The following is a 26,139-nucleotide window of genomic DNA, read 5'->3' on the forward strand; positions in this document are numbered from 1 at the left end:
TTTTGATAGAAATAATCCAGCTTTTGGTCATGTAATCTAGCTTTTGGTCGTGTAATCCAGCTTTTGGTCATGTAGACCAGCTTTTGGTCATGTAATCCAGCTTTTGGTCATGTAATCCGGCTTTTGGTCATATAATCCAGCTTCTGGTCATGTAAACCAGCTTTTGGTCATGTAATCCAGCTTTTGGTCATGTAATCTAGCTTTTGGTCGTGTAATCCAGCTTTTGGTCATGTAATCCAGCTTTTGGCCATATAATCCAGCTTTTGGTCATGTAATACAGCTTTTGGTCGTGTAATCCAGCTTTTGGTCATGTAATCCAGCTTTTGTCATGTAATCCAGCTTTTGGTCATGTAGACCAGCTTTTGGTCGTGTAATCCAGCTTTTGGCCATGTAATCCAGCTTTTGGTCATGTAATCCAGCTTTTGGTCGTGTAATCCAGCTTTTGGACATGTAATCCAGCTTTTGGCCATGTAATCCAGCTTTTGGTCATGTAATCCAGCTTTTGGTCGTGTAATCCAGCTTTTGGCCATGTAATCCAGCTTTTGGTCATGTAATCCAGCTTTTGGTCATGTAGACCAGCTTTTGGTCGTGTAATCCAGCTTTTGGCCATGTAATCCAGCTTTTGGTCATGTAATCCAGCTTTTGGTCGTGTAATCCAGCTTTTGGCCATGTAATCCAGCTTTTGGTCATGTAATCCAGCTTTTGGTCATGTAAATCAGCTTTGACCAAATAAACCAACCTTGGCCAAATAAACAATCTTGATCTTATAAACCGATTTTTAGCTAAGTAAACCAGCTTTAGGGTGCAAGATTAACCAACTTTTTGCTATTTAAAGCAACGTTTACTAAAGCATACTAACTTTTGGTCAAGTAAACCAAAGTTTATACATATAAACTAACTTTTGTCCAAGTAGACCAACTTTGCCAAGCCAATAGTTTGACATGTAAAACAATTTTTTGCCATGTAAACCAACATTTTGTCAAGTAAACCAATTTTAGGCCAGTTCACCAACTTTTGGTCATGAAACCAACATTTGGTCAAATGGAGGGACCTTTGACAAGCCGCCGGCTTCATGTCCTTGTCGAGGCCACTAGAGAGATACTGACCTAAAGGTAAATTCGGATAAAAACAAATTTGGCCAGGGAAGTGAACTTGTGGCCAAACAAACAAACGTGGCCATGTAAACAAACTTTTGGCCAAATAAATAAACTTTAGGCTAGTAGAGAGATTTTTTGCATTATAAACAAATTTTTGGCCAAGTGTATCAAATTTTGGCCAATTTAAACCATTTTTGGGCCAAGTGAATACGTTTTTGGTCATATAAACCGACATAATGAATTCCTAACAAATTTTTTGTCCACTTTATACTCCCATAACTATATATTTATTTTTGTCCACTTTATACAACCCATAAGCCACCTTTTGGCTAACATACATTTCTTTCTTTCTTTGCTCGACGGGTAAACGGTTCCATAGGCATCACGTGTTTTCCGTTTTAAAGAAGTGATCTAAATTAATATATCCTTCAATTTGTTCGGTATTTTATAAGTTTCTATGAGGTCCGCCCTCTCATGTTTGGTTTGAAGTGCTGTTACTTCTGAAGCCTTCAACCTTTCCTGGTAAGAGAGTCGACTTTGTTCTGGGAGGATTTTTGTCGATCTCTATTGTACTTTCTGTAAAGCAGATATATCTTTCTGAAGATGAGGTCTCCATGATTGAATATAGTAGTCCAAATGCGGTGCACACTCAAGTCAAAGATTCGTTTTACTATTACCAGTGTTTGGTTAGTTTTACTGCAGCTCCCACTTGTTGTGCAACTTTCAATGACAGGTGGATTCTGACTCCCAGGTACTTCTTCAATATGCCGTCTGGTAGTGTTGTTGATGTGATGATAGTTGTGATGTGCATTGTTATACCCTACATGTAAGGTAAAGTCTTTTGACTGAATAGCTGGTTACCATCTCCCAAAAAAAGTGAGCAGGTTAGTAAGGCAGGATATATTTTTAACAAAACCATTTTGCGCTGATTTTACTAGATTGTGCACTCTGAGTTGGTAAATGATTCCCTTTCAGGATTCTCTTCATGAGTTTACAGATATATGAGATTAGATTCCCTTTCAGGATTCTCTTCATGAGTTTACAGATATATGAGATTAGGCTGATCGGTCTGTAGTTTGTAGTGCGCTCGTTCTGTATTTTTTGTTAACATTTTCATTTTCCTAATCTAGGGGAAACTATCCATTGGTCCATAAATGTTTTTAATAGGAGTTTCAGTGGGAGACACAGTTCAGATGGCAATTCCTTTATAATGTTGGATTGATATCCATCAACACCTAAGGATTTTGATTACTTTGTCATTGCTGCCTGATTTTTTCGGACATTTATGTGAATATCCCTTAATTCATTCTCATTCCCCTGCTTCAAACATCTGTGTGACTATTGGGATATTGTCTACTGTTTCTAGTGTGAATACTGACGTCAAGCGTGTTAGGCTGACTTTTTATAATTAATTATAACTTAGTTTGTCTTATCTTTTATGGGTTCTGCAGAGTGTTTTCTGTTTCACTACTTATTTAGGCATAAAATTACTTTGGGTGTTTCATTATGTTTTTCAACACGCTTTCTTTCGTAGTTGCTTTTGACTGATCTGATTTCCTGAGTAGCAGTATTTAATGTCCATCTGTATATCTCATAATCTATGCCACTCCTTGTGGATTGCTGCTCTTTCAGTGGTTTCACTTTGTTGTTACAGCTCTTTTCTACTGCCTTGTCATCCCTCTAGTTCTTTCACGTTTCTTTCTACTTCTCGGTACATATTTCTAAATAGGTTTAGTGATGACCTTTTTTTTTAATTTTCCCATGATGCTAACATGTTTTTATCTCTTATTAACCCCCTCCAAGATGTATTTCAATTTCATGTTTCATTCATGATAGATGCATTGCCTTGGACCTTTGTGTGATTGTTTATAACTGGGTTCCATCTTAAAATATTGTGGTCATATGAAAGGAGGAGCCTCTCCCCTACCCAAATTTGATCAGTCATACCCTCTCTGTTGCTAGCACAAGATCTAGAATGCTATTACCTCGAGTGGGCTCTGTCACAAGCTGTATGAGAAAGGAGTCTTATAACAGGTCAAGAAAGTGATCTTTCTCTGCTTGTGACGTTAGATTCACCCAGTCTGCTGTCTCGTGATTTATCACATTATGTCAGTGTGCTACCATTTTGAGGAAGAATATTGCACCATACATATTTTGAGGATCCTATGTTGTTTAATTCCTCATTGCTGGCTGCAGTCAGGTCCTCTTGTAAATACACCAGTATCACACTACCGTAAACAAAAAATTAATATAATAACAGATATACAAAGAAAGAATTTGAATTCGCGTAATCAATATATACAATATAAAGTGATAATAAAATGAAATACAGTATATTGATATAGGTTTTATTTATTATTTATTTATTTATTTATTTATTTATTTATTTATTTATTTATATACAAGAAGGTACATTGGGTTAGAGAGAATACATAGCATAGTATTTACAATCTTGTAAAGCCAAATATGTCAGTTGCTTAATTTAGAACCTGTGCTTGTTCGTCACATCAACCCATTGTTGATGTGACGACTTATATTGAATTTTGTAACTAGCTCATCAAGATTGTAACTTGCTTAGCTAAATGAATTGTGGGGTTCAGTCCCTGAGCCCATTATGTGCCTCTGTAACCCTTTCCACTACCGCCCACAAGATGGGTATGGGGTGCATAATAAATGAACTAAACTAAAAAAACTTGTAAAGCCACTAGTACGCGCAGCGTTTCGGGCAGTTGTATTTGTAGACAGTAGAATGCTAGGCAAGTTAGTAGCACAAGGTTGGATACTATGGTGATGAAATTGTTCTACTTTTCAATAAAGCATAGGTTGAACATTTAACATATTAACAAACTTTATGACTAGCTGACCCCATACGACCTCACGTACATCCCGTGTACGTGAGGTCGTAAACACGTAAGATGTACTACACATGCACAGATAACTAATTGATGATTTGTTTGTCACTTGATGGTTGTCACAGTGGCCAGAGCGGTTGCTGCTGGTTCCTACAGTGGAGTGTTCGTCGTGTTCTGCTGGAGTTTACTGCTGCTCTCTGGACACTGCACCTTCTTTGACACCTGTGTAGGTAACTTTGGCACCTCTATATTTATACTTGATAATATGTAGGTAACGGTACCACCCTGTGTAGGTAAATTTGGCACCTGTATAATTTATCCTTGATAATATGCAAGTAACGTTACCACCTGTGTAGGTAACTTTAACACCTGTGTGTGGGTAACTTGACACTTGTGTAGGTAAATTTAACACCTGTGTAAGTAACTTAGACACCAGTGTAGGTAACTTTAACACCTGTGTAACTGACTTTGACACCTGTGTAGGTACCTTTGACACCTGTGTAGGTAACTGACACATGGGCATGTAACTTTGACACCTGTGTAGGTAACTTTCACATCTGTGTAGGTAACTGACACCTGGGTAGATAACAAACACCTGTGTAGGTAACATTAACATCTGTGCAGGTAACTTTAACACGTGTAGGTAACTTTGACACCTGTTTAGGTAACTGATGTTACCTACACAGGTGTCAAAGACATGTTACCTACATGTAGACATGGTACCTACAGCTGTGGAGGTAACTTTTGATACATGTGCAGGTAACTTTGACACCTGTGTAAGAAACTTTAACACATGTATAGATAACTTTGATACATGGGGTAGTAACTTTGACACCTTTGTGGGTAACTTTGGCACCTGTGCAGGCATCTTTGACACATGTGAAAGTAACTTTGGCACATGTGTAGATAACCTTGTCACTTGTGTAGTAATTTAATACCTGCATAGAAACTTTGACACCTGTATATTTATCTTTGACACGTGTATGTGACTTTGGCAGGTGTTGGCATTTGGCACTTGTGCAAGTAGTCCTATTTTAATAAAAATATTTATTTATATATTTATATGCTGTATGTACATGAAGGTACTTGTGCAAGTAGCCTTGTTTTAATAAAATATTTATTTATTTATTTATTTTTTTATATATTTATATATATACAAGAAGGTACATTGGGTTTATGTGAGAGCATAACATTGATGTTTTTACATTCTTGTAAAGCCATTAACACATAGCGTTTCAGGCAGGTCCTTAATTTAACAGATAATTTTAAGTAGGTAATTTCTAGCAAAATTGAGAAATATTAACTGGTATATTGTAAGAAAATGTGACGAAGATTAGTAGGTACATTATAGTAAAAATTGAGGATTATCAACAGGTACATTGTAGCATAATTTGAGGATTATTTCTAGGTATAAAGTAGTCAAATATGTGTTCAATATAGCAACCATGATATAACATGATAGCAATGATTACAATGGGGAAGTTGTATGACTTTGTATGACTTGGGCACATCAATTTGGGGAGTGGGTAGCACAAGATACAGTGCGAGCTTGAAGCACTAGGTAGGAAACTATGAGGATGAAATTAAGTACTTTTTGGTTATATTTTTGAATAAGGCGCAGGTTGGACAGCTTTTCAATTCGTTAGGGAGTGAGTTCCATAGATTAAGTCCCTTTATTTGCATAGAGTATTTACACAGATTTAGTTTGACTCTGGGGATATCAAAGAGGTATTTATTTCTGGTGTGGTGATTATGTGTTCTATTACATCTGTCCAAGAAGAGTTTCAGATCAGGATTTGTATTTAAGAACAGGGGTTTTGTATATGAAAATGACAGAAGAGAATGTGTGGAGTGAGTTTATTTTAGCTTGTTTAGGGATTTAAACAGGGGAAAGGGGGGGGGGGGCTGAGTGTAGCCTGAAAGCCGAGTGTATTATTGTGCTGATAGCAGATTTTTGCTAAGGTGATGATGGGCTTGAGGTGGTGTGCAGTGGTTGAACCCCCATGCACAGATACCATATGTAAGATAGGGATAGATTAGTGCATAGTATAGTGAAAAGAGAGCAGAGTTTGGAACATAATATCTGATTTTAGAGAATATATGAACTGTTTTTGAGACTTTCTTGGTTATGTGTTGTATGTGGGTGCTGAAGTTGAGTCTCTTGTCTAAGTATAAGCCAAGGAACTTTCCATTACTTTTATTGTTGATGTTTAGTGTGAGTTTGTTGGTTGACATCCATAAGTGAACTTTTTAAATTCGTTATTTACACCATTATTTAGTGTGTGTATGTGGGGGGGGGGGGGGGTAGATGTAGGGTAGTAGTAGTAGGCATCCTCAACTCTGACCCCCAACCGTCTGACTCAGACGTCAGCAAATAATATAGGTTTAATAATGTTAGACATTAGGCTAATATAATAATATATATATGCGAATAGGCGCCTATATAATAATATATATATGCGAATAGGCGCCTATATAATAATATATATATGCGAATAGGCGCCTATATAATAATATATATATGCGAATAGGCGCCTATATAATAATATATATATGCGCCTATATAATAATATATATATGCGCCTATAATAAATATAGGCGAATAATAATAATAATAATGTTTATTCAGGTAAGAGTACATACATACAAAATTAGTTACAAACATAACGTTGGATATCTAGATAGATCTAGTACATACTATGTCTAAAGCCACTTATACGCACAAAATACTGAGTCTAGGCTACTGCAAAAACATTGTGCCGTAGCCTAGTAAGCCTTAAACAAGATACGTATTTTAATGTAGCTTTACCTTGTTTAGTCAACTGTTGTATAAATACTTATATATGAATATAAAGTCAAAATATCCCTCATTTACATTCAGAGTGCGTATCATTATTTTGTACAATAAAAATACAGTATATTAAAATACTAGTATTTAATAGGTTGATAGGCCTTAAACCCCACACTAATACCATTTGCTTCTAATTCTTTAAATTTTAAAGCCTGTTCATATTTCCTGTGCAAAATAAATGGGTCTTTCGCTGAATGCTACAACATCGTGAGTGAAATTTGCAATGATATATTTTTCCGAAAGCATTACAAAAAACGCAGCATCTCTTATGTATGGTAATTTTTACAAAATTCCTCACTAAAATCAAATTTAAAATTGCTGATTTACCTACTTATTGTATACTGTATAGTGTATTTTAGCAGAATGCGATACCAACACTTGTGTAATTGCCTGTATTTACATGGACCAACCTTTTATGATTGGTTATGTAGGTTCTCAGAATATGTTTTAATCACTGGTCTCATAACAGCTGCTTCTGTGGCCTTGTGTACATAAATGGGCCTTAAAAATTGAAATTTCCCAGAGGTAAAGAGATGAGCGACTTACTAGGCTGTACACCAGTGTTCACTTGTAACCTACCTGGCCACTCTGAAACTCTCCCTGGACAGATGTATTAGGACCCATTATCACCACACCAGAAATAAATATCTCTTTGATATCCCCAAAGTCAAACTTAATCTGTGTAAACACTCTATGCAAATAAAGGGACCCAGTCTATGGAACTCACTCCCTAATGAATTGAAAAGCTGTCCAACTTTTGCGTCATTCAAAAACAAAACTAAATAGTACCTAATTTCATCTTCATAGTTTTTTTACCTTGTTACTTAAGAATTGCACTGTATCTATTGCTACCCAATCTCCCAATCTTTATGTACCCAATCCGAACATCTTTACCATTGTGATAATTGCTGTCTTCTTATATGTGCTATCAATCTGCTGTATGGTGCCTATTAATCTTGTTTAAATTACCAATCAAGCTGTCAATGTAATCAATCAGAGCTTTAATATACCAATGTGCTTTACTATACTTACTAATCTCTCTCATCTCATTTTTTTCTCGCAATGTATCTGTTATCATTTTATTAATTTTGCTAGAATTTACCTACTTAAAATTATCTGTTAGATTAAGGACCTGCCCGAAACGCTGCGCGTACTAGTGGCTTTACAAGATTGTAAATACTATGCTATGTATTCTCTCAAACCCAATGTACCTTTTTGTATATAAATAAATAAATAAATAAATTTACAATCTTATACAGCCACTAGCACGCGTAGCGTTTCGGGCAGAAGTAGGTATTTCTGATCTTTATTCTTATTTTTATACTAGGTTATACTAGGTACGACATATATATATATATATTCGGTGCCAACAACTACTCCTAAAAGAGGTTTATGCCGAGTATGCAACAAAAACACCGCCATAAACTAAGTACTTAGTTTTATATGTTACTCGGTCTTACTATTAAAAAAAAAAAATGCTGTTTGTTGACCAACTTGTATATTGGCTATTTTCTACCATGTTCCCCCCTTTTTTTTATCTTTTATTATTTTTTTTTCATTCAACACAATTTATACTTTATGCTCAATTACTATTAATTAACTGTTTTTTTCCCCACCTCTCCTTGCCCGAAACGCTATGCATACTAGTGGCTTTAGGTATTGTATGTACTACCTCTATCTTTAAATCTAACAGAATGTTTGTACTGTAACTCTGCAACTATGTATGTACTGTTCCTAATTAAATTATTATTATTATTATTATTATTATTATTTAAGAGTCGTATTACGATAATATGCAATAAATGAAAACTGGTTCGATTTCAAACAAACTTTTTTGACTAATTGTATATGAAATTGGGTTCAACTGGTCCAAGTCTCAGCATCGTAGCATAAATAGGAAGGGAGAAAAAAATATTGAATTATGTGTCAAAAATTAACATAAAACACAAGTGTCAACTGAAATCATGTCTGTCTCTAAGGTGTCACAATAGCATATAATAAAATATTTTAATATTCAGTTTTATGCAAAAAAAAAAAATAGATTTTTGTTCTCGATTTTTTTCTCATATTTTTATCAGGCGATTTGCATAAAACTTATACACCTTACAGAACCTAAGCCTATCTGTAAGGGTGCAATTTTTGGAGGAAATTGGTTAAAGTCATCTTCAACCACAGGTGGCAGAATCTTTGACTTTATTTATTGTCAAGTAACATAAAATTGACATTCCTCTTTCATTTTTGTTTCAATTTACATGATATTTACACTTTATATGTAGAGTGAACGTCTCAACAATCTATAAAACACTTTATTCCTAAGTTCATTTATTGATTTTATAAATATATGCAAACATGATATATTGGCATAAATTTTGGGGGAACGTTTAACTATTTGAATTAGTAAAACTAAACATTTTGAATAATCCCCCTTATACAAATCCTTTAATATATGCTAATGTGATAGATGAGTGTCATAGAAATTATTTCATTTGAAACTTGTGGTTGTAATAAATTATTTAAAATGTGTAAAATAAGTTGAAAAACAAAACAAAAAAATCTTCTCTTTCAATTTAGTGTGCGATACTGAAACGTAGAACAGTTGCAGCCCTTTCTATATACAACTAGTAAAACAAGTTTGATTTAAATTGAACAACTTTTAACTTACTATAATACGGGTCCTTTAAATATTTTAGTTTGTGTTGGTAATGAAATATGCGTGCTTAAGGTGCACCCACCTCTCCCCTTGCCTTGTGGTTGGGGGGAACGGGTGCTCTGTAGCTATTTAAAAACCATACACCCCCCGAAGTATGTACGGGCTCACTGTAGCCCGTGCTACATGGACATTTCGTTCTGAGTAGCTAAATCTAAAACAACAACAACAACAACCCCGAAGTGGCAATGGGAGGAAGGGAACAAAATAATCTATCCCCTTGGCCTTTCTCCTACCACCATAATAAACGGTGGGAAACGGCTTTGGCTAGGATACATGTTGACCATACACACTTAACTCACGAGCACTTAATGGAACGCCACCCTGCTCCTTATTGCCCGAATTACATTATCCCACGTACCAGACCCCTGGATGGGGTCTGAGAGTTCTACTCCCCAAGCCCGGCCCGGGGCCATCTTGAGCTAGGTTATCTTGAGATGATTTCGGGGCTTAGCGTCCCTGCGGCCCGGACCTCGACCAGGCCTCTTTTTTTTTTTGTTACACACCCCCTGGAAGCAGCCCATAGCAGCTATCTAACTCCCAGATACCTATTTACTGCTAGGTAACAGGGGCATCAGGGTGAAAGAAACTGCCCATTTGTTTCCGCCTCCACCGGAGATCGAACCCGGAACCTCAGACTACGAAACCGAAGCGCTGTCCACTCAGCTGTCAGGCTGTCTGTCAATTTTGAGTTGTGGGAGCTTGGCCCAACAGACAGTTGCTTGGAGCAGCCAACAGGCCCACACAACCCGGTTGGTCCGGCATTCCTTGAAGAAAGCTATCCAGTTTTCTCATGAAGACGTCCACGTTTGTTCCGGCAATATTTCTTATGCTTTCTGGGAAGATGTTGAACAACCGTGGACATTTGCATGTGCATCTCCTTGTAGAATGTCCCGATTTTCAGGACGATCATATGGTGTTGCACTCCGAATATCCCCCGAAGTAATTTGTCACACGAAGGTGAATCCAATACCTGTACCTTTGATATTGCTCACATAATGTGTTTTTGTTGTGGTATTGTTAAACATGCAGCGACACAGGTGCTTCATAGTTTTGCTGGCCTGGTCTTATCATCTTTTGATGTAGTAATCATCTTTTGATGATTACTTTCATGAATATCAACCAATTGTTTGTCTGTACTCTCTTTTCAGAGCAGAGACGCTGACAAGGATGGACAAACGCTGAAGCTCAATAAGGTATGTTGGGAAGCTTTCAGAATATTGTAGAGGGTGTAAAACATATTAAGCTATGATCTTTACCAACTTTGCCGAATTGTATCATTTGCACACTTACTATGTTGCTTTGTCACTTATTATGTAATAATTTAATTTTGTATGAACAGACATAATTTAAGATTACGTATGTTGAGTTATACAAACTATACAAACATTGAGTGTGTATAGTTTTGTTTTTTTCCCCACGAAATAATACATTTGCCTAAACATGAAGGTGATTGACGTTTGTTTTCCTCGGATCCCTCTTAATTTCTGCACTTAAAGATTCAAAGTCTAATATCATATTAATATATTCTATAAACAAGGCGAACAAGCCTGAATGGTCCCCAGGCATATATGCAACTGAAAACTCACACCCCAGAAGTGACTCGAACCCATACTGCCAGGAACACTATGCAACTGGTGTACAGGACACCTTAACCACTCGACCATCAATCACCAAAGAATGAGGTGATTTGATAAAATACTATGCCCAAGATTACCATCAGAGTGCCGGCGGGATGACGGGGAAATAGCCTCGGCTACCATCATCTTTTGTCCGGTCGTGATAGTCGAATGGTTAAGGTGTCATGTACACCAGTTCCTATTGAAGATGAATAAATATACGAAAGTGCTTAAGGAAATTCCTGTATCAATTCTTCCTCCGTGGTCTGATCCTGTCATATATATATATATATATATTATATATATATATATATATATATATATATATATATATATATATATATATATATATATATATATATATATATATATATATATATATGTCGTACCTAGTAGCCAGAACGCACTTTTTGGCCTACTATGCAAGGCCCGGTTTGCCTAATAAGCCAAGTTTTCCTGAATTAATATATTTTCTCTAATTTTTTTCTCATGAAATGATAAAGCTACCCATTTCATTATGTATGAGGTCAATGTTTTTTATTGGAGTTAAAATTAACGTAGATATATGACCGAACCTAACCAATCCTACCTAACCTAACCTAACCTATATTTATAGGTTAGGTTAGGTTAGGTTAGGTAGCCGAAAAAGTTAGGTTAGGTTAGGTAGTCGAAAAACAATTAATTCATGAAAACTTGGCTTATTAGGCAAATCGGGCCTTGCATAGTAGGCTGAGAAGTGCGTTCTGGCTACTAGGTACGACATATATATATATATATATATATATATATATATATATATATATATATATATATATATATATATACAGTATATATATATATAATTTAGATATAAAGCTGAAGTTATTATGCATACCACTTGACTGTTAGGTAACTTTTAACAAAATCTTGGGTACATTTACTGTTATAGGTTGCGAATGGGTATGGGCAGCGGTCCCTGGCCTACAAGATGCTCGGCGGGTGTCGGGACAAGGGGGTGGTCTACATACCCGGCTTCATGGGATCCATGTCAGAGGAGAAGGCAACCTTCTTAAATAACTTTTGTAACTTGCACGACGTGTCATTTCTAAGGTGAGATCTGCTGCATTTGTTTATATGCCTGTTGTACACGTGGGTTTATCCAGCAGTCACTGACCAGGGCTTATTGCGCTTGGGACGGAAGGCTTCACACTATTCAGATCCTCAAAATTGTTTATGTTGTACACATGTGCAACAGCTTGTTATATATATATATATATATATATATATATATATATATATATATATATATATATATATATATATATATATATATATATATTTTTTTTTTTTCAAAGCGGAGCAACTGCCTGAAATTGAAATTGAAATAAGTTTATTGATTTAAAATACACACAAAGGGATGAGGTGTGGTGCTCATGGGTTCTGTTACAACCTTCAATGAAGCACACACATAACATGTATGACCCCTCATGCTTGGTGTAACATGTATGACCCCTCATGCTTGGTGTAACATGTATGACCCCTCATGCTTGGTGTAACACGTATGACCCCTCATGCTTGGTGTAACATGTATGACCCCTCATGCTTGGTGTAACACGTATGACCCCTTATTCTTGATGTTACAGGTATGACCCCTCGTGGTTGGGAGAGAGCAAAAAAACCAGTAGTTTAAAGCAGATTAAGAAGATTTTTTCAGTTTGGATGGACGATGCTTTTGAGATGTTCAAGCTGACGACTGGCCCACAGATTGTTGTTGGACACTCAATAGGGGGATGGGTAAGTGTCATCTCATTTCCTCTAAAGCATGTGTCACCTCATCAAAATTCAAATTCAAAGTTTATTCCATGTAACTTTAATCTGTAATCAATATAACATTTTTTCTGTAGCTTGGAAGAAAAACCCCTTTGGACTGGGGAAAATTTACTTATACTCTAATTATAAAGTAATTATGAAGTAACTATAATGTACATATAAATATATTAGGATTGGTAATTGTTCAGTTATCGGTAATTAAATTATTGGGTTTGTTAAAAAATAGATTCTGCCTTACAAGCCTGCCCACATTTTTTTGAAACGGTAACCACCTACTGAGAAAAAGGACTTGGGGTGGCTGTAGAAACATTGCGCAGAAACATTGTCACTCCAAACACCTTCCACTTTCAGGGAACTCATGCACCTCTGGCCTGACTTAATGTTAAGCACTCAACCGGTACACATGGATAAAAGCCTTTGATAAAGGTACCACATGAAAGACTGGCACGGAAATTACAGGCACATGGAATAAATGGAAGAATACTAGAATGGATAAAAGAATGGTTAAAACAAAGAAAACAAAGGGTTGTACTAAATGGGAAGGAATCTGACTGGAGAAATGTGATTAAGTGTGACACTACAAGGGTCCATTTTGGCGCCAACCCTTTTTGTCGTATACCTCAATGACAGATGAGAATATTATAAACCATATCATCAAATTTGTAGATGACACAAAGATTTATGATAAAGTGGGAAGTGAAAATGATATTGAAGCCTTACAAACAGATCTACATGAACTCCGCAAGTGTTTGGAAGGCTAGCAAATGCCTTTTAATATCTACCCACGCTCCCTTTCCAGCCCGTTGCTGTTGTGAGGGGCTTGGTGGGCGGCTGCCGGAGTGTGATACTCCAAGGGGACAGTCCTATGTTCTTTTGAAGCCTTATGCTTCTGCTGCCGTCTTCACTAAATGTGCTGGATGCCTTTTCCTCTTCCTTATGTTTCATTTTTCCTCCCCACCCTTTTCTCTTTTCTGTTAGTTATTTCCCGCCGACTTTTTGCCATTCTTGATTATTCTTTCAAATGTTTTCTGTTTTGACACCGGACGTTTATATGCCGATATCTGACCCTCTATTAACTTCTCAGATTCATGGGGTGGGCGACCAGGCCCCCGAGTTGTACTGTGATGAAAGGCCGGGGTCTGTAGCCCCCGCTACATTGGGCCGAGATCAAGCTGCTTCTCTGACTCTCCTGACTACCTCTCTGCTCCCCTCCCACCTCTGTGGCAGCCCTGGAAACACAAACCGAAACTGTCTCTATTTTCCGCTTGTTACAACTTGTAATAAAGTTGTTACATCTTGGCTTAACGTGTTTATGACGTATTAGAACTTTGTTACAACTTGCTATATTGGTTGTTATAACTGGTTAGGAGGTGTTAAAGCTTGTTCGAACGTTGTACCAACGTCGTAGTTTCGGTGTGTGTTTGGCGGGAGGGTTAAGCCCCAAGCCCCCAGTGGTGCCCACCTCATCCCCTGGAATGGCTCCATCTCTCATTATAACAATAGGGGGGGGGGAACTGCTCCAAAAATGTCTGATTAAATGGCAACATTGGTACAGTTATTCTCCCGCACTATGTTGCGACTGGTGTTAGGGATCTGAAAGACTGCCACGATGATATTAACACATCCTTGAGGCCATTCTATCCTCTAGGTTGATATGTTCACTCGACCCTCTCGTGGTCGTCGTCGTCGTCGTCAGTCTCTTCGCATAGTGAAGATGACTTTTGATAGTAGGTCACTTCCGTCTTCGATAATTCTTGCTGGTGCCAGATGCTCCGTTCTTGGGTACATCCCCTCTCCTCGCCTCTGTAATAGGTGCTGGAGATTTGGGCATGGTTCTAGGTAAAATTTCCCATTTCCCGCTAAGCTGAGGGGGGTTCCAGGTAAAATTTTTCATTCCTTGCACTGTCACATCCATTTAAGACTAAAATTATTTCAGAATTCATATAATCATAGAAGTTTATTTAGGAGTTTAAGACCGAAATTTTTCAAAAGACCATTTTCAGAATATTGTCATAGAAGATTTTTTAAGGAAAATAGACATCTTAGCAGTAAGTTTTAGTTTTATATTCATGTACTGCTGTTTCACCCACTTAACAACCGACCATTTTAAGAACGAAATATGACAGACCATTTTAAGACCAAATTTCTTCAGAGTCCAGTTGAAGACCGAAATTTAACAGAGCCCAGTTAAAGAACGAATTTCTCCAGAGAGTAGTTGAAACCCGAATGGCCTAAGCTAAGCATAATTTCTTCAGAGTCCTGTTGAAGACCGAAATTTAACAGAGACCAGTTAAAAACCGAATTTCTTCAGAGTCTAGTTGAAGACCGAAGGACTTCAGCTTTTTAATTCGTTAGGGAGTTCCATAGACTAGTTCCCATTATAGACTAGTTTCTAGAAATTAGTCTATGGCTACACCATAGTCTAGTTTCCCTAGAGGCAGAGAAAGTGCACAGAAACCCCAAGGGAGAGAGAGGGTTGCAACAGCAAAGCTCGATGATGAGTGCGCAAAAGGGAGTCAGGAAGGGAGAACACGTGCAATCGGGAGCCACGTAGTGAGCTAAAGGCGCCCACGGGGAACATGCCAAGAGGAAAGGAGGGGAGAGAGAGGGGCACGAGGCAGGCAGGGAGGCCCAGAAACACAACACGTGGGGGGCACTGGCCGGCGTGGGCACACTGGGGAAGAAGGGAGGACAGAGGAGGGGAGCCCAGGGGGGGAGGTAAGAAAGGCATGGAGCACAAGGAGCACCTCTCTCTCAGCTTCTCTTCACTTCTGAAGCATGGAGCACTTCTGCGCTGTGTCTGAGGCGTAGAAGATATGGGAGGGGGGTAAGGGAGGGAGAGGCGGTGGCAGGGAGGCTCATGAAACTAAGGGTACATTGTGGCCGAAACAGCTGAGGGGCGGAAGGAAGGGCAGGGAGGGAAGGCACGAGGAGGGCAGGGAATCACCTAATAGAGGGATGGCACGTAGATCCACCAGGACCCGACGGGGCGATGTGCAGGAGTAAGGGCAGGAGGAAGAACATGTGGTGGGCAGAGGACGAGGGAGATAGGGGCCGGTACAGAAAGAATGTGCCGAGAAGCAAGAGGAAGGGCATGGCACTCAGGTATGCGCAGAGATCGATGACGGAGGCACACCGAAGCGGGCGACATGGAGGAAGAGAAAGACGCCAAGGGAGGACCAGGGTTGAAGGGGTGAAAGAGAGGATGGACAGGGGACGGGGAAAAGGCTGCAAGAGACCATGGGGGACAAACCGGGCATTAAGCACATGTCATGGGCACAAGTGAGGACAATGAGGGAGCACGGGGTCGTCTAAATATTGGGGTGCGGGACGGCGTCAACGAGAGTAACGAGACTGTATCTGAAGTTGGTGTAGGAGATGTCCAAGGGAACCCTATGGGTGCCATGGAAAGCCTGTAGTGTCGGCACCACAAGGGCGCTCAAGCTGAGGTCTTCTGGCACTTCAAACTGGGTGAAGAGGTCCATCGTCATGTGTGTGGAGGATGACCTTGTGGGAGTCCTGACTGTGAGCTGGTGGTGGTGGCGTCGGTGGAGGGAGCAAGTGGTATGGTGAGGAGTTGAGCAGATTGATTGATAAAGATTAAGCCACCCAAGAGGTGGCACGGGCATGAACCAAGTTGAGCAGGCGAGAGGTAGTGAAAGTACCACGCAGAGTGTGCGGCGGCTGCATACGTAAACGGGTCCCTGTACATTGTATTAACTGTATGTGTCAGATCTAAATGCTCTTAATTGTATTGTTTATTTGGAACTATTTAAACATGAAACTCATTACTGAAATTGAATTATTAAATAGGTATGAGCATCAGAAATTTAAAGTTTATTACAATTATTTTCAGATCGCCATTCATTTGGCTTTAAAACATCCTGACAGAGTGGCCGGCTTGTTGCTGTTAGGACCTGTTTACAATTTACATGAAAATTGTTTGAATTTTACCGAGGGTAAGAAATTAATGAATAAGGCAGTACTATTGTTGGGTAAAGCTAGAGTTGAGGACATCATGAAGGATGCACAGCAATACCAAATCTCAGTTGCTCCATCTTCGTTAACGATCAACTGTAAAGTGAGCATACTTCATGGCAAGGATGTAAGTATAAAATTAAAATGGTATTACTGCTTGCCGGAAGATTGGATGATGGTACGATAAGTAACATATCCAAAGTTAGGATTAAGAAACAAATTGAACTGTGAAGCAATTGCTCTGGTCATTATTATTTTTTTTAGATGACTTGTTTTTAAATTAATCAAGTAAGTACAGGAGCAGATGACTTCTGATTCCTGTTAGGGTTAGAGCTCTCCGTTCCCATAGCTCATGGTCAGTTTACCCGCTAGTTTTCCCTGGAACACGACCTGTCAATCTGTTAATACTCAGGTACCCAATTACTGCTGGGCAAACTGTTCGAATTGAAGTCCAGTCCTTCCTGGCCAGGACTCTGACCTAAACACATCACTCGAGGGGTGTTTAGTTTAGTTCATGTTATGAATCCCATATCCATCCTGTGGATGGATGGTAGTGGAATGTGTATAGAGGCACATAATGGGCTCAGGGACTGAACCTCACAATTCATTTAGCTAAGCAAGTTACAATCTCGATGAGCTAGTTACAAAACTCAATGCACATCGTCACATCAACAATAGGCTCGAGATCGACCACAGGTACAATTTCTAAATTAAGCAACTGACATGTGGAGAGCTAGTGTCACAATTGGTATGTTTGTCCTGCACACCGCTCCCCATCCATTGGGCAGCAGTGGGTAGGTTACAATCACTCAGTTAATTATTACCAACAGTTAGCAAACGGGGGATATTTGGCTATAATTTTTGGTAGAAGATAATTTTGAATGAAATATTTACACATCTCTTGAACATTTGTTATAGAATTCAAACTCAGGTAAATTAATTGCCTCTGAATTCACATATCTTTTTGCATTCCATCACATAGTCGGAATTTTACTCTTTCATTCGCTTGCAACATTCATTATCATCATCATCTGGATAGGCTACAGCCGTGCAACACCCCTGTGCAACAATGTTTCAGAGATTGCCATGCACGGTCGTAGTCCCCATTTCTTCTACTAGAGACTATGTGCCAGGACACAACCCATGTGCCAGGATACAACCCGTGCACCAAGACACAACCCGTGTGCCAAGACACAACCCGTGTGCCAAGACACAACCCGCGCCCCAGGGTGGAAACCGCACGGCACCTGTACTTCCGGTCAACCACATGGCATACCTGTTGCCATAGTCTATGAACTCATTGCACATACTTATGATGTAGAACAACTCACCCCCCCCCCCCAGGACAGAAACCGAGCACTGGGACCCAACACGCATGCCTAGACTAGAACTGTTCATCACCTGTATTTCTGGTGCACAACCTGTACACCTGCTGTTCCAGATGTGCACCTGTTGCTCAGATGCTTGTGCACGGTTCTAGTACAGGGATGCAACCTGCACCCCCAGAGACTATTGAGGACTAGAACCATGCAACACCTGTACTTCCCGTGCACCACCTGTAAACCTGTTGTACCGGATTTGCACCTGTTGCTCAGGAGCTCGTGCACGGTTCTAGTCCTCAATTTCCCTACTACCATTTGTGCGTGCGTGCGAATAATTTTGTTGACAAAGTTTACATTTGGTCAGGTCTACATCTGCAGATAATGAGAATTCCCAGAGATACTTGTAACTGAGTCTAAGCCAAGCAGTAATGGCATAGAAATGTCTGCTGATTTTATTGAATGATCCATAGTTGTATGGCTCCTCTTGCATGATAGAATGATGACAGATGGAATTACTGGTGTCGATTTCACTTTGCCTCAGATCTGCAAGATTTTCTTGAAGTTCTTGGTGCTCTCAGACTGCTTATTGACAATCTAAGGTTGTACTCAATTCAATCTTATACCCAACCTCAGCCTCCCTAGCAAATCGCCCATGGGTCGTGTGGTGTTCTGTTTTGCTGTGGAAGTCTTGGTTGTAGGGTTGATATAAAGCCATTGCTTGGTTACTGACTTTAATACAGTGGAACCTCGAATAACGAATTTAATCCGTTCCGGCACCATGGTCGTCATGTGAAACTGACGTCATTCAAAACGAAGTTCCCATTGAAAATAATGTAAACAGATATAATCCGTTCCAGCCCCAAAAACAACAATATGACATTATACACTGGTAATATGATACTGTACATATAAAATAAATGTTTTGTTTGACTGTTCCCATTTTTACATTCACTTCATTCACTTTTACATTCACATTATGAAGAGACGTTGCTGGCTGGAGGGAGACAATCGGGAGGTGGGAAGGAGGAGAGGGGTTACTGCGTGGAGGCATCACTCGGTACCCCTTCTCAAATCTCTGAATATGTTAGATATTATTAAGTCTGCACTTCCTCTCATGTGTATTATATATATATACAGTATATATATATATACAGTGTATTATATATATATACAGTATATATATATATATATATATATATATATATATATATATATATATATATATATATATATATATATATATATATATATATATATGTCGTACCTAGTAGCCAGAACGCACTTCTCACCCTACTATGCAAGGCCCGATTTGCCTAATAAGCCAAGTTTTCCTGAATTAATATATTTTCTCTAATTTTTTTCTTATGAAATGATAAAGCTACCCATTTCATTATGTATGAGGTCAATTTTTTTTTAGTGGAGTTAAAATTAACGTAGATATATGACCGAACCTAACCAACCCAACCTAACCTATCTTTATAGGTTAGGTTAGGTTAGGTAGCCAAAAAAGTTAGGTAAGGTTAGGTTAGGTAGTCGAAAAACAATTATTTCATAAAAACTTGGCTTATTAGGCAAATCGGGCATTGCATAGTAGGCTGAGAAGTGCGTTCTGGCTACTAGGTACGACATATATATATATATATATATATATATATATATATATATATATATATATATATATATATATATATATATATATATATATATATATGTATATATATATATATATATATATATATATATATATATATATATATATATATATATATATATATATATATATATATATATATAAATAAAACGCTGAACTGTAATGTCAATCCTGACCTTAAAAGCTTCCTATTGTAACAGAACCCATGAGCACCACACCAGAAGCAAATACCTATTTGATATTCCAAGAGTATCTTGAGGTTATCTTGAGATGATTTCGGGGCTTTTTAGTGTCCCCGCGGCCCGGTCCTCGACCAGGCCTCCAGCCCCAGGAAGCAGCCCGTGACATCTAACTAACTCCTAGGTACCTATTTTACTGCTAGGTAACAGGGGCATAGGGTGAAAGAAACTCTGCCCATTGTTTCTCGCCGGAGCCTGGGATCGAACCCAGGACCACAGGATCACAAGTCCAGCATGCTGTCCACTCGGCCGACCTGCTCCCTAAATTAAAACATTATTGCCAACAGCATTTGGTGTTCCCAGGTGGTCACCCATCCAGGTACTAACCAAACCCAACGTTGCTTAACTTCGCTGATCGGACGAGAAGCGGTGTTCTCAAAGTGGTATGGCCGTTGGCGACTTAATCAAACTAGAAATGCTCTACAAATCAAGGGACCCAGAATGTGGGTCCCTTCCCAATCATGTTAAAGACTGTACCTCTCCCAACCAGTTTAAGATAAAAACTAAGCACTACCTAATTAACTCCCTGTAACTTACCTTACCCCTTAATGTCAACCCGCTGTCTGCTTTTTTAAACAATGCTGTTTGTCGGTTTGTCGACCAAATTGTATACTTGCCATTTTTCTGCCATGTTCCCCCCTTTTTTTATTTTTTTATTTTCTCAACACAATTTATACTTTAATCTCAATTAGTATTAAGTTTGTCTTTAGTGTTTTTCCTGCCCGAAACGCTTTGCGTAATAGTGACTTTAGGCACTGAATGTACTAGCTCTATCTATAAATCCATCAACGTTTTGTATCTCACCTTGTATGTATGTACTTTACCTGAATAAATATTTGATTTGATTTGAATGTGCACGATTGTTGCGTCCTTGGGCCTCTGGTGGAGCATTTAGATTCAGATTCAGATGTTTATTCAGGTAAGGTATATACATACAAGTGATATTACATTAATGGATTGATATATAGATAGAGCTAGTACATACACTGCCTAAAGCCACTATTACGCAATGCGTTTCGGGCAAAAAATTCATTTAGATCCGGGACGGATGCTCTCGGGCACCAGGACTATAGGAGGTAATGTAAGCACATAGAACAATAATATGAGGGAATCACTGCTATATGATTCCCAATGAGGGAATCACTGCTATAGCTGAATTGTCCTGGAGGCAACGAAGTCGGAAACGCGAGCTGTAGGTCCTGTACAAGGTGCTTGAGTCGGCAGAGTATCAGAATGCAGTAAACGTGTAGATGAAGCTGACGAAAAAGCAGCTGTCGTGGGAGTCCCTGTAGGACCAGCAGTGCCCTGGCAGTGACGGAGAGTCAGCAGGACAGGCTGTAAATCCAGCATGATGTATTACTGATGAGGCTTTCAGATGAGTAAGTAACGATCGTGGTGCAGCAAGCCATAGCAGATGGACATGTACAGATAATTGGGGTGAAAATCATAACTGTGGTGAAGTTGCAGGCAGCGTTCGACCGCAGGTGGCAGTGGTCTACAGCAGGCAGCAGCAGTAGAGGTCCAGTGAGAGGCCATGTTATAGTCCTTCGAGGCTGGGTAGCTGGGTATTGTCGTAACTCTCCGGGGTCACAAATGTAACGTACGATTATGTTACGTTGTTGGGTAGATTAGATACAGTGTTTAGTGAGTTTCATATTTATTTAGTAGTCTTGATTACAGTAGTTGGTTGTTGGCATTGTCGTAGACGTTCAGATTCACACTATCACTTGGAGCAGAGCAGAGAGCTGAGTGAGACCGGAGTCGCGGAGCACTATGTAGGAGAGCGTGCATGGTGGCTTGATGGGAAATCGTGAGTGTTTAAACTCGATGGGGAGCAAGAGCGTTGTAGCTTGATGTGGTCGTAGTCTGCTCTGTGTGGAAGCTGTAGCATCTTGGGGTCGATTAGAACTAAACATAGAATCACTTTGGAAATTGTATTGTTGGCTATTCGCATATCGCTTGCTTATATTTGGTGACCACTTTTTGTTTTCTTTCATTCCCTGGCAGTTCTGCAGTGAGTAAACATTACACTCACTCCAAGCTCTCATTAGCCTAATGACAGCTTGTAGCGAGTATAATACTAATACAAGCAACTGAATTCCTCGTTAATGTACAAGTGGACACCTCTAGCAGGAGTCTTCTTAAATCATGGAAAGTATTCTCTTTTTTTAAGACATTTGAAGAGGTGGAGAAAGTATGCAAGTTCAGGTATCTCTCACCAGGAGGGATGGTTAATGCATCCCTGACTAAAGTTTCTTCTACTTGAAAGTAATGATACATTGCATTTCTTATGTTGAGAGTGTGTAGATTTATGTGGAAGTGAAGAATTCAAGTATGAAGAACTTAATTTCGTCCAGCATTATTCGTGTTCCAATCGGTGTTTGGGCCAGAATTTACATATCCTGTAAATGCATACAGTATTTTATTTTATATAAATGCATAAAATATTTTATAACCAGTTTAATGTCACTATTCAAACTATTTACCTACTCTACAGTATCTAATTTGCACATGCATTAACTGATGAATCATTTCAGTACAAAAATCACACTAGTATTCTTTGTAAAAATTATTAAACACTTGTCAGTCTGTTTTGTATTTGCCACATCCCTGCTTAAGTAAGTTTTCACTTCCTAAAATGAAGTAATTCTCAGTTGTTACATTTTATTTAGACTTATAGGTTATATAAACACCTTCCAGATGTTGATTAAGTGGTTATCACATTAAGATAATTTTCTTTACTCTATTCTTTAATCAGGATAAATTGGGATGGGGAGGGGGGCCCTTTGACAACCCGATGGCTTCTTGTCCTCGTCGAGGCCACTTGAGAGATGGTGGCCCCTTGGGTAATTCAAGTAAATATAGACTTTTAATAATTACATTTCTGTATATATTTCAGGATGTGTTCCCCTTTCACTTTTCTCAGACGTTGCTCAATGCTCTAACATCCAAAGATAAGACTCTGAACATCTTAGCATCTGGCGATCATCATCTTCAAGATGAGCACACACTCAACGAAATAGGCGCCACACTCTTGCATATGATATAGCTTTTTGTTAGTGTTATTATTCTGGAGCAGTAATATGTAATCACAGATATGCTGTGATTCTTAACATTTTAAGATACAGGTTGGGTGAGGGAGAGCAGTATGAGGAGTGATCCACCACAGACGTATGAACAGTATAAAGTGATGATCTCTGGGACAATGTGCATTACTGTTGTTTAGCAGGATGTCCTGTGGTTGATGGGTGTGGGAGTGTTCTGCCCAGTTACACTTGTACTTATTTTCTGCTATTTTGGTTATTGGAGACAAATATATCCTTTTCAAGATTTGCAATGAACCAGAAGTGGACTACTGTAGTTCACTTATGTTTATTTATATATATATATATATATATATATATATATATATATATATATATATATATATATATATATATATATATATATATATATCAATCTCATTCAGTAGTCTGGACCTTCTTCTGAATGCCTTACTGTATGTTAGGTGCCATATACTGTATATAGTCAGTCACATATAAAGATTATATTTAAAATATTTCAATCCAGGTTTCAAGTATTGTATTAAAGTTTTGGTTGTTGAATTAACGTTGGTATTAGCAGTGACAGTGTAGCATTATCTTGTATATATAGTGTGCAGATTTCTTGTCTGCACACAGAAGTCTCCATATTTTTGGTTAATAAAGTTTCAAGCTACAAAAAACATCAAAATATACGTTCACTATGGATATATATGTTTTTCTGACTTCTTTTTCTTAGTTTCTAAAGTTTACTTAAATTCTTGCAGTCGTTAACAGTAGACTAAAGTTTTAAGATGAATAATATTTTGTAATATGTTTCAATGTGAATTCGTACACAGGAATTGTCAGTCTGTCTACCCATTGCAATATTAAGCGGGATTACCAAATTGATCATATTTTACTGATGTGTATAGATTGTAATCTTCATATATTATTATAGATAAGATTTTTTCTACTTTATGTATTTTGTACAATAAATTTTTTTTTAACATAAAAACAACTTTCTTTATTATAGAGAGTATGTTAGCCATTTTTCCAGCAGTTCACATAGTTGCATAATTTGAGGAGATATAGTTGTGGTGCGCTCTGAGAAAAGTTCAGATGTACTGTACTGAAGTTGCATACTTTACTTAAATTCAGGAAGCTCCTTTGCATCAAAACATATTTTTTTGACAATATTTTTTGGTACAGAATGACCAAGTAATTGGTCATTCTAAGTAATTATAATTAAGTGCCAAGCCAGAATAGTTATACGTATAGCATTTGCCAGGTGCACACTCAAACCTGAATTTACTGGAGGACGACTAACACTTTAGTGGCCTCGATGAGGACAGGAAGCTGGCGGCTTGTCAATGGTTCCTCCAATGTGCCCTGAAAAGTCTCTATATAATTAATTATAATATATCACTCAAGATGCCTATGTGGTAACACAGGGTCGGAAGATTATATATGTTGATGGTGTGAGTTCACCAAGGATTTTGTTGAGACACAGTATATTTGGTGTAAAAGAATAATTGGGAGGCAGCTATAGAAATTTCACTTAAAATTTCATTTTATTTTTCGGTATACAGTATAATGATATGGGAAAATTCATGGTCTTGCAGGCATACTCGATTTACGATGAATATATATTCATCAATTCAAAAAAAATGTAATACAAATAGCCACAGTTGTTATATCTACAATATTTTGCAATTGTAATGGGAAAACATAATACAGGTACAATCCTCCTATGATCACCTTAGACTTAATCGATTTTTAAGTAAGCAAGTAATTCCAAGAGGCACTAAGCCCAGGAGACTATAAAGTGGCATCATCTAAGACAACATTCAGACATTTCTTGATATCTGGATACCAATACGAGAGCATGAAGTTATAAGAAGAGCGATGTCAAACTGATAAAAATCATTCATGAACTAAGTTGACTCTTATACCAACCAGGAACGGTTGAGGGCCACAGGACTAACAACAGTGCAAACCAGATATGACGGCTAATCTTGTTGAAACTTTTAAAATACTGACTAATTTGGAGGACATTGAACGAGACCATGTCTTCAAAAGTTCAGATGTAACACGAACAAGTAGTAATGGTTTCAGCTCAAGAAGGCACAATGCAGGATATAAAACAGGAAATGCTTTGTCACCTGTAGAGCTATAAACCCATGAAACTGCCTACCTACTGAAGCCTTAAATGCCAAAACGTTGCTGAATTAAAAAAATCCTCTCAACAAAATCATGAGGACAAATGGGAGGACCTTCGACAAAAGCTTCCAGTCCATCCTTGGAGTGCCTATAAGCAGTCTGAGAGCAATAATACACCAAAAACTTCAACAAAGCCTTGTTATTCAAGGGCAAGGTGAAATCGACACTAGTAAATTCTATCTATCATACTATCGTGTAAAAAGAGCTACATATATATGAATCATGAAATAAAATCAGCAGACTCCACGATATAATAATAATAATAATACTGTAATATTTTATTAAGGAAAAGTACATACCTAGATGCAGAGTTACAAACATTCTGATTATTCATAGGTTGAGCTAGTACTGTATATACAAATACCTAAAGCCACTAATACGCATAGCGTTTCGGGCAAGGTGTGGAAGAAAAAAACTTAGATTAAAACTTAATAATAATTGAGCTTAAAGTATAAATTCGATTGAGAGTAAAAATAAAAGATAAAAAAGGGGGGTACAAAAATGGTACAAAATAGCAAATAAACAAGTTGGTCAACAAACAGCATTGTTTAAAAATAGTAAGACATGGGTTGACATTTAGGGGTAAGGTAGGTTACATGGAGTTAATTAGGTAGTACAGTGGCACCTCGACTTACGATTGCCCCTACTTACGATAATTTCGAGTTACGATGTAAATTTCATCGAAAAATGCGACTCGACATCCGATGGTGTCGTCGACTTACAATATTTGTTGGTACACGTTCGGGTCGACGGAGCGCGTGGTTCCCGGTC

At 38.2% G+C, this 26,139-nt stretch overlaps 2 protein-coding genes and 1 non-coding gene across 7 annotated transcripts in view; 2 read left to right on the forward strand and 1 right to left on the reverse strand.

Annotated features, from left to right (window-relative positions):
- LOC123764732 (palmitoyl-protein thioesterase ABHD10, mitochondrial) overlaps positions 1-24,159 on the forward strand; it is a 25,174-nt gene extending 1,015 nt beyond the window's left edge. The window contains exons 2-7 of one of the 4 annotated variants that reach the window (XM_045752804.2): positions 4,075-4,175; positions 10,659-10,703; positions 12,055-12,215; positions 12,749-12,899; positions 16,792-17,040; positions 23,025-24,151. In XM_045752804.2, the coding sequence (XP_045608760.1) occupies positions 4,075-4,175; positions 10,659-10,703; positions 12,055-12,215; positions 12,749-12,899; positions 16,792-17,040; positions 23,025-23,174 (857 nt within the window). In that variant the 3' untranslated portion in view covers positions 23,175-24,151. Of the gene's footprint in view, positions 1-4,074; positions 4,176-10,658; positions 10,704-12,054; positions 12,216-12,748; positions 12,900-16,791; positions 17,041-23,024 lie in introns of all 4 variants that reach the window. The other 3 variants (XM_069302537.1, XM_069302536.1, XM_069302538.1) reach the window with 3 other exon arrangements.
- LOC138351219 (5S ribosomal RNA) lies at positions 20,404-20,522 on the reverse strand. Its single transcript, XR_011222370.1, has one exon. It is a non-coding gene; the product is annotated as a 5S ribosomal RNA (ribosomal RNA).
- The window catches only part of LOC123764730 (uncharacterized), an 84,931-nt gene continuing 80,362 nt past the window's right edge, over positions 21,571-26,139 (forward strand). For both annotated transcript variants that reach the window (XM_045752793.2, XM_045752800.2), the window contains exon 1: positions 21,571-21,720. The gene's annotated coding sequence lies outside the window, so the exon portion shown is untranslated. The remainder of the gene's footprint in view (positions 21,721-26,139) is intronic.

This window comes from Procambarus clarkii, chromosome 48 (genome assembly GCF_040958095.1).
Source record: "Procambarus clarkii isolate CNS0578487 chromosome 48, FALCON_Pclarkii_2.0, whole genome shotgun sequence".
In the NCBI taxonomy this organism is placed as follows: Eukaryota; Metazoa; Arthropoda; class Malacostraca; order Decapoda; family Cambaridae; genus Procambarus; species Procambarus clarkii.